General features: G+C 42.4%; 1 protein-coding gene across 5 annotated transcripts in view; it reads left to right on the forward strand.

The window, feature by feature from the left end:
• The window catches only part of KLHL29 (kelch like family member 29), a 415,582-nt gene that overhangs the window by 376,387 nt on the left and 24,680 nt on the right, over nt 1–14,515 (forward strand). For all 5 annotated transcript variants that reach the window (XM_060272443.2, XM_088665646.1, XM_088665648.1 and 2 more), the window contains one exon: nt 4,972–5,165. In XM_060272443.2, coding sequence (XP_060128426.1) covers nt 4,972–5,165 — 194 coding nt within the window. The remainder of the gene's footprint in view (nt 1–4,971; nt 5,166–14,515) is intronic.

The raw sequence follows: 14,515 nt of genomic DNA on the forward strand, positions 1-14,515 counted from the left end.
AGGTTTGCCTAGGAGCCAACTCCTAGGGGCCAAGGTCCCTTCACCCTCCCATAAAATATTTGAGGGGGGGCCGCCCCACCAAGATGATGGGCATTGCCATTCAAATGGTATGTGTGTGCCATGTCATGTGATTGATTATGTGGTGTGAGGCTTACCTGAGCCCCACCCACCCCAATATTTTATTCAAGTTGGCACCCCTGGGGTAGGTCAGTAGTGCTAGCTTCCCTGTTCTGCTCTTGGAGAAGTGGTAAGAATGACCAAGGCCACGTCAGGCTGGGAGAGTTGCAGAGAACCCTATTGACTGAGCTTTGGAAGACAACATTTCAGTAAACGACCAGAGTGATCTGAAGACTGGCAGGACCTCTTCCAGCGGCTCTGCCCTCCACCTGCCAGAGAACTTTTTAAAGGGCAAGTCCCTTATTCTGCATTCTGAGATTAGAACTGGGAACTTTTATACAGAGCCAGTGTGATGTTGCGGTTAGAATGCCGGTCTTAATACTGAGGAGACCCAGAGTGAATTTCTCACTCTGCCATGAAACTCCCTGGGTATCCTTGGGCCAGTCACATGCAGCCTCACCTATCTCACAGGGTGGATGTAAAGATGAAAGGGGCGGGGTGTATGCTGCCTGGAGATCCTTGGGGGAATGATATGCCCACTATGCTGTAACAGCTCTCTCTTTGATGAAGATCCCTCAGTCCTGATTATGTATACATATATTTCAGCATTGAAGTATGTCTCTGGCTCTATTAATATAAAATTCTAAACTCATTGCAAACACATTCTGCATGCTCATACACCAGGGGGGGAAAACAGACTTTCTCCTTTGCCAGGTTGTTTTGATGGAGATTTCTTCAACTCTCTTGCTTTCTGTGGTGTGATTTGTGAAAAATACTCTCCCAACAAATGTTTTGCTACCTTGATGTCTCAAAAAGAATTCTATAAACAGCTCTTGACCAGTAACACTTCAGGCAGAAGATTCTTTGAAAGGAGAGGAGAAAAGCATACAGAAAAATTGAATCGGTCAGGACAAAGGTTTAAAATGTCACTAGTCATGTGGGAAGGGAAGGACCACCTTGATACACAATACAGCTTTATTTTTCCATGACTGCCTTTCTGTAAGCTGTACTCTGAATAATGGTGAAGGTATAATATATAAACTCCAGATAATGATCGTGCAAAGGCTTTGAAACAGAAGTAAATTAAAGCATTCGCCCATAAAGCTGTTAACCTAGACAGAGATAAATTAAGAGGAGAAGGCTAGGAAAAATTGATGTGTGTTGAGATACAATTTGGAGAGGGAAAGAGTTTGATAATGCACAGACCCTTTTCCACTTAGCAGGAGCTGCAGAGTAAAATAAAAAAAAGCCTTCAACAATAAGACTGTGTAAAGAGAGAAACACAAAATGGCAGAAATGAGTGGAAAGAGGCTGGGGATATTAAGGAAGAAGAAGAAGAAGAAGAAGAAGAAGAAGAAGAAGAAGAAGAAGAAGAAGAAGAAGAAGAAGAAGAAGAAGAAGAAGAAGAAGAAATATTTCTATTTCTTATGTTCAGGTGTGAGTGCTGTTGCTTAATACCCATGCAGAAGAGAAAGGTATCAGTCGGCTTGGGAGAATCGCAAGGCTTTTTTTAAAAAAAATATTTTTTATTAATTTTTCAATTCCAAATAAACATTTTACAAACTTTGAACTATCCAGTGACTTCCCTTCTTCTCTTTCCATGGTTCATTTTACATATCCCTGCATATTTTACTGTAACTATTCAAATCAGTTTTCCACTTTTCATCCATCAAAAATTATTTACTCTGTTGAATTTATCTTAATGCTGCCAGCGTTTTCAGCTGTATGCAGTTATTTTCCATATAAATGTTCTTCTTGCTCTCTTATTCTATATTCTAAGCCTGCAAGTTCTGCATATTCTGTCAAATTAGGTTGCCAATCCTCTTTAGTTGGGACCTCTCTCCCTTTCCATTTTTGGGCTAACAAAACACGGGCCACAGTTGTTGCATACATTCCTGGCACCTAGGAATTTCATTGTGGGTTATCCCCAACAACAAGGACTCTGGTTACTTTGGGAAAGTAGTTTTAAACATTTTTTTCCCAATTCATTATTAATCATTTCCCAATACACTTTTACCTTTTTATACATGTCCACCACATGTGGAAAAATGTTCCCTCCACTTCTTCACACTTCCAACACATATCTGATTCTGTTTTATAAATCTTAGCCAACCTACCCGGAGTTAAATACCATCTATGAATCATTTCCAAATAATTCTTTTTCAATGAATAACATGCTGTAAACTTCAGGTTGCTTTTCCAGAGTTTCTCCCAGGGGAATCCCAAGGTTTGCAGAAATTGAAATAATTTTATAGTGCTGGGGGAGTGGGTACTGAAAAGGGAACTTCTACCCCTATGATAACATCTGCAGTCTCCATCTTGGAACTGAGTTTACAAGATGACCTTATGGATAACAACATCCAACCTAATTTTTGTACTTTTCTGTTTTTTTTTTATTTTCCTCCGCTCCTGCCCACTCCCCAGCCCCACACATCCTGCTTTCTGAAATATTTTGCCTGATGAAGAGTATTGCACACATCAATTGGGAATGCTCGTATGGATTTGCTGCCCACATGTTCCTTTAAGAACACTTCTCGAAGAGGAGTGAGATCTTTTGCTGAAAATAAACCTGACATTGCCCTTGAATGTGCCTAAGTATATAACCCAAGAATGTTAGATCCAAACCAGGCTTAAGCAAAGCTGGACTTCAGTGATATGTGATGAGTGATAGGCATAGCTGTCAAGTTTTCCCTTTTCTCGCGAGGAAGCCTATTCAGCATAAAGGAATTTCCATTTAAAAAGGGAAAACTTGACAGCTATGGTGATAGGATGCTTGAAAAATTTAGATACCACTGGGATACATGGGGGAAAAAACATGGGCTGCTTCACATCTGACTAGTACTATCATCTACAGTGAAAATAGATTTTTATTATCAATACTGTAATATCAAGAAAGTTTTAATTCAGGGATCAGGGACACTTTAGATTTCTTATTGTATGAATTCAGGCAAGTAGGCCATGTGTATGTTACATTTGTACCCCACCTTTCCTACAAGAAACTCAATATAGTATATATGTTGTCCAAGTCTATCTCCCCTCCGGACACTGGATAGAGCCACCCCTCGTTAATTTTTACAGTGTAACTGCAGCAAGTGCCACCAGACTGTTCTATGTGCCATGTTTCTCAGTGTGCAATTTCTGGCTGCAAGGGGCCTTCTACATGGCTGCTTTGCTGTGTTAGTTGCAAAGTACAATTTAGCTTCCAACAGGTCCAGTGGGTGTTTCAGCTCTGAGCCCTGTGCCATAAGCAGCTGCCACCTGAGCTGTCTGAGGCACAGAAGAGAGTCATAGAATCATAGAGTGGTAGAGTTGAAAGTAACCCCGAGGCTCCTGCAATGCAGGAATCTCAACCTGCAGTCTCCCATCCAATCTGGAAGGCCCTGTTCTTGGAAGTAAACAGTGTAAAACGCAACCTGGTCCGAAAACATGCTACATGCCTAGTCCAAGGTTTGCTTGCTTGCTTTACCTGCAAAGGAATTTTATAAGACAGAATTTTAGAATGGGTTGAAAACCTTCCAGTAAGTTTATTTCACAAGTCCCCTTTTGTACTTCCCTTCTCTTGTTTAATTACTTTTTTTCCCCATTGTGGATTTTCATGCTCCTCCATTCTTAACTGCATTTGAAATGAAGATGATGCAAATGTATTTACTACAGTTTAGAATATCAATAAGTTATTTCCTGCCTCTGGACTTCCCCCCCCCCATTCCTTTTTGACTCCAGGAGCCCCAGATACCATCTAAAATAAATAAAGTATTTGTTAACAATAAAGAAATCCATTACAGAAATAATCCTGAGTCAGGAATCAGGAATCCAAACAATTTTAATGTTTGCTAGCTGCTATTTCTCAGTAACATTGGGGGGGGGGTGTATGCGAGTGTGTATGAGAGAGAGGCGGTTTGGGGAGAGTCGTAATTTATTTTTGTAATCTACCGCTCTAGCTATTATGTTCACGAATCTGCTATTTAACTAGATGTGCTTCCATTCCATGGAAATATTGATGCCTAACAACCATATCATTTTTTACTGTCTCCCAAGCTCATTTTGCAGGAGTTATTTGGATCACTGCCATGTTAGCTTAAAAAATAGGTGTCTGAACTGGTGACATTGTCTAAAATGGAATCGTCATCCATGGTTTATTAACTGTACATCTTTATGGTCAATGGCTTAATTAAATCTGATACCAATGACCTTAGAACTAATTTAGCGCTCTAACGCATATTCTTATCTTCGGTGCTACATGGGGAAATGGATGCAACGGCGAAATCTTATTCCTGCTGCACATTTCCCATCAACATCTGCAGCAACCTGCAGTGAAGTGTGGTAGCTTTGTCCACATGGTGAAAATTAAACAAGAGGCAACTTGTGCATCCCCAGCATGTACATTAAATAGCTAGTTTACCGGGGAAGAGAGAGCTATCATGTTGTATTATGTCTGAAAATCAGGTGATCTTCAAGCTAAACAGTTGTAGGTGCATTTAACACTTGCCTGGCTCCAGTTGCCGTTGAATATCGCTGAACTGATTTGCAAGAATAATCTCACTCTGTTCTAATTAGCAGAAATTAATTGGTAGAACTCACCTTAACAAAAGCTATCCTGGATATTTTATTTTTTTTAAGCCTGGGATATAATGAGATAAGGGTCATACATAGTTAATAGGTTTGGATTATTTCCCCACTCTCCTTGCTTGCTTCCTTTGACACTGTCTGCACCGATAATATAGAACCTCTGTCCACTGGCTGCATCGCCGTGGGTTTAGAGCAAAGACGTATTTGCAAAGCTGTTTTCCTGACTAGCCGCTGGCAAGTGCCAATCACCGTAGCATCTAGGCTGATTCATGTGTCTTTCTGTTCTAGGTACGATACGATCACCAATCAATGGGAGACAGTCGCTCCATTGCCAAAGGCTGTGCATTCTGCAGCTGCCACCGTTTGCGGTGGGAAGATCTATGTGTTTGGCGGAGTAAATGAGGCTGGCCGTGCTGCTGGAGTCCTTCAGTCATACGTCCCTCAGACTAATACATGGAGCTTTATAGAGTCACCCATGATAGGTAAACGGAACAGATTTCAATTTATAATGGGGGGGGGAGAGAGAGCAGTGAGTACCGTGATACCAAATTGCTAGCAACAAAAGAACTCTGCTGGGTAAGACCAAAGACCCATCTTGTCCATCATCCTGTTTTTGCAGCAGGCCATCGGATGCCTGTCCCTAACAGGACCTGAGCACGGCTCTCCCCAACCACGATTTCCTGCAACTCACATTCAGAGTACTGGCTGCCTCCAGTATTGGGGGGTATCGTGCAGCCATTATGACTAGTAGCCATTGACCACCTTGCCCTCCATGAATTTGACTAAACTGCCATGCAAGTTGGTGGCCACCATTATGGAATGAATTCCATAGTTTAGCTAAGCACAATTAAAAACCCTTTGATTTGTCAACAACAACAATACGGTAATAATTTTATTTATACCCTGCCCTCCCTGGCCAAGACCAGGCTCAGGGTGGCTAACACTGAATATAAATACAGTACAGTAAAAACATTAAAAACAAAACAAAACAAACAGTTGATTAAAATGAGTTAGAATACAGTTTAAAATGCAGCCTTGTTTTAGTGGTAGCCTATAGATCAAAGTGCGGGTGGCGCTGTAGGACGCGGGTGGCACTGTGGGTTAAACCACAGAGCCTAGGCGGTTCGAATCCCCGCGACGGGGTGAGCTCCCATCGCTCAGTCCCAGCTCCTGCCCACCTAGCAGTTTGAAAGCACATCAAAGGGCAAATAAATAAATAGGTACCGCTACAGCGGGAAGGTAAACGGCATTTCCATGTGCTGCTCTGGTTCGCCAGAAGCGGCTTGATCATGCTGGCCACATGACCCAGAAGCTGTACGCCGGCTCCCTCGGCCAATAGAGCAAGATGAGTGTCGCAACCCCAGAGTCAGCACGACTGGACCTAATGGTCAGGGGTCCCTTTACCTTTACCTTTATAGATCAAAGCCATAAGGGGAGAAAATGTCAAATATTCACCAGGCCCAACTATCCATGCTGGTCCTACATGGGCCAGCAAAAAGAACCGAGGGAAAATTTATATACAAAATCCCATATAAGGGGTTCCATTTTTTAAAAAAATGGGGAGGGGGGTAGACTGAGTCCAGCCCAAAGGCCAGGCGGAAAGATGTCAAATCCCACAGGGCCCTAGTCTCTTGTGACAGTGTTCCACCAGGCCGGGGCCAGAGCTGAAAAGGCCTTGGCCCTGGTTGAGGCCAATCTAACCTCCTTGGGGCTTGGGACTTCCAAAGTCTTGTTATTTACGAACCTTAAGGTCCTCCGCGGGGAATACCATAAGAGGCAGTCCTGTAGGTACGAGGGTCCTAGGCCGCATAGGGCTTTAAAGATCTAGAATCTCCCAACATCCAGAATCGTTCATTGCATGATTCTGGGTTGTAATATTATGAGAGTGGGAGAAAAACTCCCTCCCCTTCTCTTTTCTTCATCCCATGCATAATTGTAATGTCTCCTCTTTTTCATACCCTTTTCCCTAAACTACATTGCACCAGATGTTGTGACCTTTCTTCAAATAGGAGTTGCTCTAGGCCCATGATCACTTTGGTTGCCCTTTTCTGCACATTTTCCAACTCCACATTATCCCTACTGAGATGTGCTGACCGGAACCATTCCCAGTGTTCCAAGAGTGTTCGCACCAGGGGATTTTTATAATGGCATTATGACATTGGCTGCTTTATTTTCAGTCCCTGTCAACGGATTTTTTTTCCACAGTAGCTGCACACGGAGTCAACATTTCACAAAGGATGTCTTCGAAGGTTAATGTGATTACAGAAAACAATGATGGAAACCATTTTATTTTTTTGTAAGGTTATCAATCAGGATTATCAATCAGGCTAACAAATTTATGTATATGCAAGCAATGGAGGTCCATGATATTAACAGTACATATTATCTCGAACTGCAGTTCATGTAGTGCAATTGGTAGCTCTGCTAGTTACTCCCTGAAGTTTATTGGTTCCTAGTGGGAGAGGTGAAGAAAGTGAACTCAAGTACGAATATAATATGATTATAACACGAGGTGTTTCCTGAGCTTGTGTAGATGTTACTTCTCTTTCCCTCTCTCTCTTTCCATCCACTCGGATACTCAGACCTTTAGGTACAGTAATACTGGAAAATCACATGCTTCCCTTGTTTGAACACAAGAGCTTCTAGATTCTGTTGTATATAAGGTAAAGGTAAAGGGACCCCTGACCATTAGGTCCAGTTGTGACCGACTCTGGGGTTGCGTGCTCATCTCGCATTATTGGCCGAGGGAGCCGGCGTATAGCTTCCAGGTCATGTGGCCAGCATAACAAAGCCGCTTCTGGCAAACCAGAGCAGCACATGGAAACGCCATTTACCTTCCCGCTGTAGCGGTTCCTATTTATCTACTTGCATTTTGATGTGCTTTCGAACTGCTAGGTTGGCAGGAGCTGGGACCAAGCAACGGGAGCTCACCCCATCACAGGGATTCGAACCGCCGACCTTCTGATCAGCAAGCCCTAGGCTCAGTGGTTTAACCACAGCGCCACCTGGGTCCCCTGTTGTATATAGAACCCTTTAAAATGCAAGGGTTCTATATACAACAGAATCTAGAAGCTCTTGCATTCAAACAAGGGAAGCATGTGATATTCTGCTTCCATACATAATAATGTTGCTTCCCCCCCCCATGAAGGTGGGCTTCCACATTACAATTATGGGAAATACCACATTAACAGTTGCTTTCTGTCCCCACCGTCCAATGGCTGTATGAATCAGTCCTCAGAAAAGTCCTAACGCGTTAAATGGAAGTCCTGAAACTTGCGAACTGAAATAAGCCGTGTCCTTATGTTAACTCTTGTCATCCTTTCTTTGGATGCTGTGGAAGAAGCAATTTGGTGCTTGTTTGTAGCATCGATTTGTGGGTGTAACATTGCCCTTTGTTCCCTGGCTGCTCTTGCTGTTCAGCCTAACGTGACATGACATGCATATGATGCAGTATGAAACACCCAGCAGGAGGACGTTAACCATTGGCAGTAATGTTTATGTATTACAGCAGTGCAAACCAACCCATTTCCTGGCTCTTTCTGTCACATGCATACAGTGCCACTGTTCATATAATCCACTGAGTGACATTATGAGGTTTTCGTGTACTCTGAGCAGACTGGAAAACTGAATGAATTATGCAAAAAAGGGGGGGGGTGTTCTTATTCCTTACCAAAATAATAGAAGAGCTGCAGAAACCAGCATCTCATTCCCTAGACTCGTTATAGTGTCTAGCAGTTGTCAGCCCACACAGGCTTGGGGGGTGGGGGGAATACTCTCCAACCATCCCAAAGTACACTGCAAATTTGCAAATAAATAGCTTTATGCCCTAACAAAAATATGTCAGAACTACAGATAATGAAAGGATATTTATGCTTCCTTGGAATAAAAGTAGCTAATTAGCTAATGTCAGTACAATACTCGGAAGAAGAAAACATTACAGTGCTGCTGTTGTTGTTGTTTTGCCCAAAGATAAATAAATGTAAGTTGATTTGCATTTAACAAACAACAGAAGGAATACATAGTTTCAATGATAATCTTCAGAAATTGATCAGACCCTTGTAAGGGCAAGGATGACAAACCTCCCACTAGAAATGTGATTGTTGCAATAAAAAAGAGATCCTAAAGCTATGAGATTATTGGGGAAGGGGCGCTGCACACTGAAGTAAAATACAGTGCAGTGATACTTTCGTTTTGTTCACAAAGCTTCTGTACCAGTTTTGAATGTTTCTTGGAGTTGGCCAAGAAGTAGAAATCCCATTTCCACTGCTATGGTTATTTTGACTGAAAGACACCGGGTATTTTTGGCAGACATTTTGCTTTCCAGAGGTTTATTATCTTGGAGACATTCTCCAAGGCATTCTATAGGGCTCTATGAGCTCTGCTTCCTCTTTTTTTACTTAGGTGTGCCTGTACCCGATTCCTGGGCTAGAATATTTAAATTCACCTGAGCTAATGCTCTCTCTCTTTTGTATGTAGTGAAGTCTGTTGACTTACTGTTTTCACGTAGTATGGAGTCTGCCCAAGATGTTTTCCCCAAAGGGTGACCTATTAATCTCATTCTTTCAGCATGTCTCCAACTCTAACCACAGTTGCTTAGCTTCCTCTTAGAATTTTTCTGAGAATACGGTGAGTTACAGTTTGGAGACAGGCTGAAACACAGCAAGACTGAACTTCATCATGAGAGCCAGTGGGTGGGATTCAGCTTAAGCTGCCGAATGTGCAGAATGAGTTCTTGTGCAACAGGACTTTTCTCCTTTTCTCCCCGCTGTGCACACTCCTTATTCTGCCCTTGGGGGTTCAGGAACCCCCAAGAACAGATTTGAAGGAGGATGGAAGTCACATTGTGCAAGCAGACCTTATTCCCAGCACATACCCTACTTAACGCGATGTTGAATTCCACTCAATATGCACACTGATGATGCTTTAGACTTAAACCAAATGCATGTTTTTTCAGCCTGGGCGTTGAGGTCATGAATGGTTGCCTGGGAAGTTCAGTAAATTGTTTTTATTGTGCATTATTATGTTTTTTTTTGTGGTTTTAGACATGAAATTTAAAACGTGTTTAATTATTGTGAGGTTTGTATTTATTATATTGTACAAGATCTGGGCTCCCATTGGAAAGAACAGTGTTATAAACAAAAATAAGAGCAATAGTAATAGTAATCATAGTAATCATAGTAGTTTAGACCACTGAGTTTTTATGAGGAGACCAGTGTCGAAGTTATCCCTTAATCTCAAAGGCCACTGAATGACCCTGGGCTGGTAACCTTTTCCACCTAACCAAACCTACACAGCGTAGTTTTGAGAATCAAAAGGATAAAAACCACAACTGAGAAAAATATTGATTGATCCTGCGTTGCGCTTGGAGAAACTAAAATGTTTAAGGATGCTTCATATGGCAATGTTTGAGAACTCTTGACCTAAAATGTGGCTCTGTTGGATGAATCAGCAGTGGTTGTATGAAAACAATGGCTGAGATCTTGGCCTAACCAGCAATCCAGAGCATGGGAAAGGCACACTTTGAGATTTAGATGCCATCCTCTTTAACTGAGAACTATAATGACTTGGCATGCCAGCAAGTGAGATTTTCTTCAGAACCAGCAATAAGTTTGTGATTTATTCTCTTTCTAGTCAGTAATCCTAAGACCTGTTCCAGCAGTGAGCCAAAAAGTTTGAAACACCTATGCAGCTCATATTCCACAAAAGTGGTTATCAGTTTAGAATAGGCTATGATAAACATAGACATGGAAATGCACTGTCTTTTAGGGCATTAATGGTGTCAGCAGCTACTGATGATGCTATCAGTTTCACTGGGCATTTACTTTAAGCCACTATAGCAGAAACATAATTTAATTCCCTAGCTTTATATTTATTTACCTTTCTGAATGGTTCTTTCCTTCCTTCTGTTTTTTGTTTTTTAAGTCTTATCTTAAGTAGAAAAGGAATGCTACCAGTAGAACAAAATATATGACATATATTTAACATGCTTTGCATGTATACAGTAAAATTCGAATAAAACCCAGATAATAAAAATTATAAAACACGGAGCCAAAGACTAATAAATCAAGACTTTTAAAAGAGCACAACCCAAATCCACACAGATGTTGGCCATTGTCAGGGGTCCTTAAAAGGGGAGGGCCACAGTTGGGGTGGCATATATCATTGATACTAATAGCGCTCTCAGTTCTCTTTTATCCTTTTGGCCTCACATGGCAAGGTGGGAGGTGGTGGAATCGCCTTCCTTGGAGGTTTTTAAGCAGAGGTTGGATGGATATCTGTCATGGATGCTATAATCCAGATCCCTGCACTGCAGGTGGTTGAACTTGCTGACCCTTGGGGTCTCTTCCAATTCTATGAAGCCCAAGGATTGCAGAAGTACAGTGGTACCTCGGTTTAAGTACACAATTGGTTCCGGAAGTCTGTACTTAACTTGAAGCGAACTTTCCCATGGAAAGTAATGGAAAGTGGATTAATCCGTTCCAGACGGGTCCACGGAGTACTCAAACTGAAGCGTATTTAACCCGAAGTATGAGTGTAATTGGTTCTGGAAGTCTGTACGTAACCTGAAGCGTACTTAACCTGAAGCGAACTTTCCCATTGACAGTAATGGAAAGTGGACTAATCCGTTCCAGACGGGTCTGCGGAGTACTTAAACTGAAAGTACTCAAACCGAAGCGTACTTAAACCGAGGTATGACTGCACAAAAAATAATAATCTTGAAGAAATAGCTTTACCAGTCGGTTGTGCGTAGTCTCTCCTGTAGATCTCAATGAGGGGAGACAGAATTCCCATGTTTTTACGGTCCCAAACTATATAAGGTTTTCTAGGTATTTTACTAGCACAGGCATCCGAAGCAGTCCATAAACCACACTGCTTATGAATCCTATGCATCCCAAGCTACATCATTTTGTACTGTGTGCAGCCCCACATTGAAATAAGTGGCGGCTTCGGTTTGCTCCTGCTCTTCAGCAATGAGAGCAGTTGGCAAAAGACATGCTTAAGCTGAAGACTGGTGTGATGTAAAAGGTGAGCTCACACTGAGAGGAGCGTAGTATTGAAAATAAAAGGCTAGTCCTCATTTCCTGACACCTAAAGCTCCGCTCCAGGAAACGTGGCCCTTGTCAGAGTTCCCACTAGTATAACACTTAAATAACATGAAATTGTGCGGTAGCCTTTCTTGATCCGAGTCTGTTGTGTGGCACTTTCAGTAATTACAGCTAAGGAATGCATTAACGGGTGGCTGGCATTCTAGTCTGTAATTCCAGCTTGCCTCTCAGGGGGGTCTTTAGGTATTAAGGGTTGCTGGATCTTTACTCTCAACTTTAAAAAAAAAAGAAGGGCAGAGAACCTGCTAGCCTAAGACATTTGCATTTAGGTCCGACGGTACACTTGGCATTATTTATTTCTTTGATCCCATGGTGGATATCAATGCGTGTTAGAATATGCTGAGAGCTGTGTAAATAGCAGCTTAGATTCCACTGAGAGCTCCAATACCAGGTTTCCTGCGTTTTCCATTACCACTTCATATGAGAGAATTATCTGGCTATTTCTGTGCATGCTCACTATAAATATTCTGTGATGGCAATATAAGCACACTGAAACACTCATTGCAACATCTGCCCTGTCCTCTAACTCCTGCCCCTAAGCCTTCTTATCAACAGTGCAATAGCCCTTGCACAATATTGTGTGCTCATTTGCAATAAACGTTGGAGCCATCAGTTGAGCAAGTGCGTATGGGAAACTTGCGTCAACGTGCATTATAATTCTGCCATAGACAGTCTTCAAATCAGGATCTTAAGAAGGAATATTGGTTCTTAGTGATGGGATTGTATCTCCGAAAACGATACCCTGATGCAACTTCCCATGTAGTTTAATGAAACATTCCCATGAAAGCAGGATGTGCTGCTAGAATTACCGGTAGATGAGTGGGCCTTGCAACAAAATGTTGCAGCGCAGAATTGCTTCATGTTGAAGATTCCAGGCGCTCTGTTTTGTTTCCCTTCCTGCAGTTTCCTGTTCCTCCCACCAACAGTCAGCCAACATTCAATGCCCAGTGAGCATTTTCAGTCCTCTTTGGGGTGCTTTTGAGGGGGCTCTCCTTCCAGGATGCTCCCCCCAAAGATTTTGTTGTTGTTCTGTAAGCCTTAAGGTTTCCCATCCCTCTGATATGTCCCTCGTGTTCATGGATGCTGCAGTTTGGGCTGCATAAGGGCTAGCACTTGGCAAAGTGAGATTGCTTGTTAGCATATAACCTATGGCCCTATCGATGTTGCTAGGCTACAACTCCCATCATTCATGACCTTTGGCCATGGTGGCTGCTGCTGGGAGTCTGGCATTATCCAAAAGGCTAGGGGTTCCCCATCCCTCGTATGTATGATGACAGACACAACAAAATTGCTATGATCTTCCCAACTCCCATTACCCTTCACTTTCTGTATCACAGGTGGGGAACAACTTTCATCAGGCAGCTCTGATTAAAAATCGGCCTGCTGTATGTGGGCTGTCATCATATGATCAGAACTCCTGATCCCTATGGAAAGCAGTGGGGCTTGCATTTGACGCTGGATTTAACCACTCATGCTCTCCTGATTTCTCATCGGCAGCTGGGGCTTTACCTGTGCTGTCCATGGTGTGGACATGGCTGCACAAAAACATCAGAACACATTAAGACAGCATCCAAGGCCTAATTTGACCCATGGACCAGTCCTTCGCCACTGCTGTTCTATATTATTGACCCGAGCGGGGTGGAGGCTGTTCATTATACCAGTGTTTCTCAACCAGTGTGCCTCCAGATGTTTTGGGACTACAACTCCCATCATCCCTAGCTAGCAAGACCAGTGGTCAAGAATGATGGGAGTTGTAGTCCCAAAACATCTGGAGGCACACTGGTTGAGAAACACTGCATTATACAACAATACCAGGGAGTGTAGAAATACAGTTTCACACACAAAAGTGAAGTGTCCAGATGGCTAGGGTGTATAATAAGAATTGCTCTGTGCTTCCTCTTAGCTTTCAGTTCAGCAAATAAGGCATATCCCTGCCTTGAGAGTTTTCCCCATACTTCAGAAACAAGAATTCGTTCAACCCTAAATTTAGCTGCTCTTCTAGCTACTCTTCTACTTTTCACTGTGAGGGATGAATTTCACCTGAGTGACACCTGAGCGATAATTACCATCTTTGTAACCTCCTTTGCCTTTCCATCTCCATGGCAAGTTCAACTGCAGCGATTCATTATTATGTGTTATACACAGAGTATTTTTTGAAAAAGAAGGAAGGTGCAGTTGGCGTTCCGGTGGCTCCTACCTTACTCCTACCAAATGCACTATAATGCAGATGAGAGAAACAGGCAGTGCCAAAATTCCGTGCAGAAAAGGGGAGATCCAGAAACTGAGAGGTTTATTTCATACCTCTTTAAAAGGTAGTCATTTCTTGGGATCACCTATGCTGCCACCACCACTCCTGGACTGGGCTGTGGTTTGTTGCTGAGCAATATGTTAAAAGTGAGTATGTAACTTATCAAAGGAAGCTGGTGCCACCAGAAAATTGCTAGCATTGTCCTGCTTTTGTGTTCCACATTTTTTTTTAAAAAAAAAAGTCTGGTTCCTTGAATTTTACCTTTTAGCTTTCAAAAAATCCCACTTGCTCGTGGTGTTCTCTTCTAAGGCTTCTCTTCCTTATTTTGTTGTGTTTTTCTGGAAGCCCCTTGACTGCCTTGTGTATAATTCTTTTGGGGAGGGGGGGGCAGTCGATATGGTTCAGTAAACAAAAGTATTCCAGATGGGATTTGCAATAATAGACTTCCACATTAAAATACACACAAATAACATTATGA

Source organism: Zootoca vivipara, chromosome 3, assembly GCF_965207765.1.
Source record: "Zootoca vivipara chromosome 3, rZooViv2.hap1.1, whole genome shotgun sequence".
In the NCBI taxonomy this organism is placed as follows: domain Eukaryota; kingdom Metazoa; phylum Chordata; class Lepidosauria; order Squamata; family Lacertidae; genus Zootoca; species Zootoca vivipara.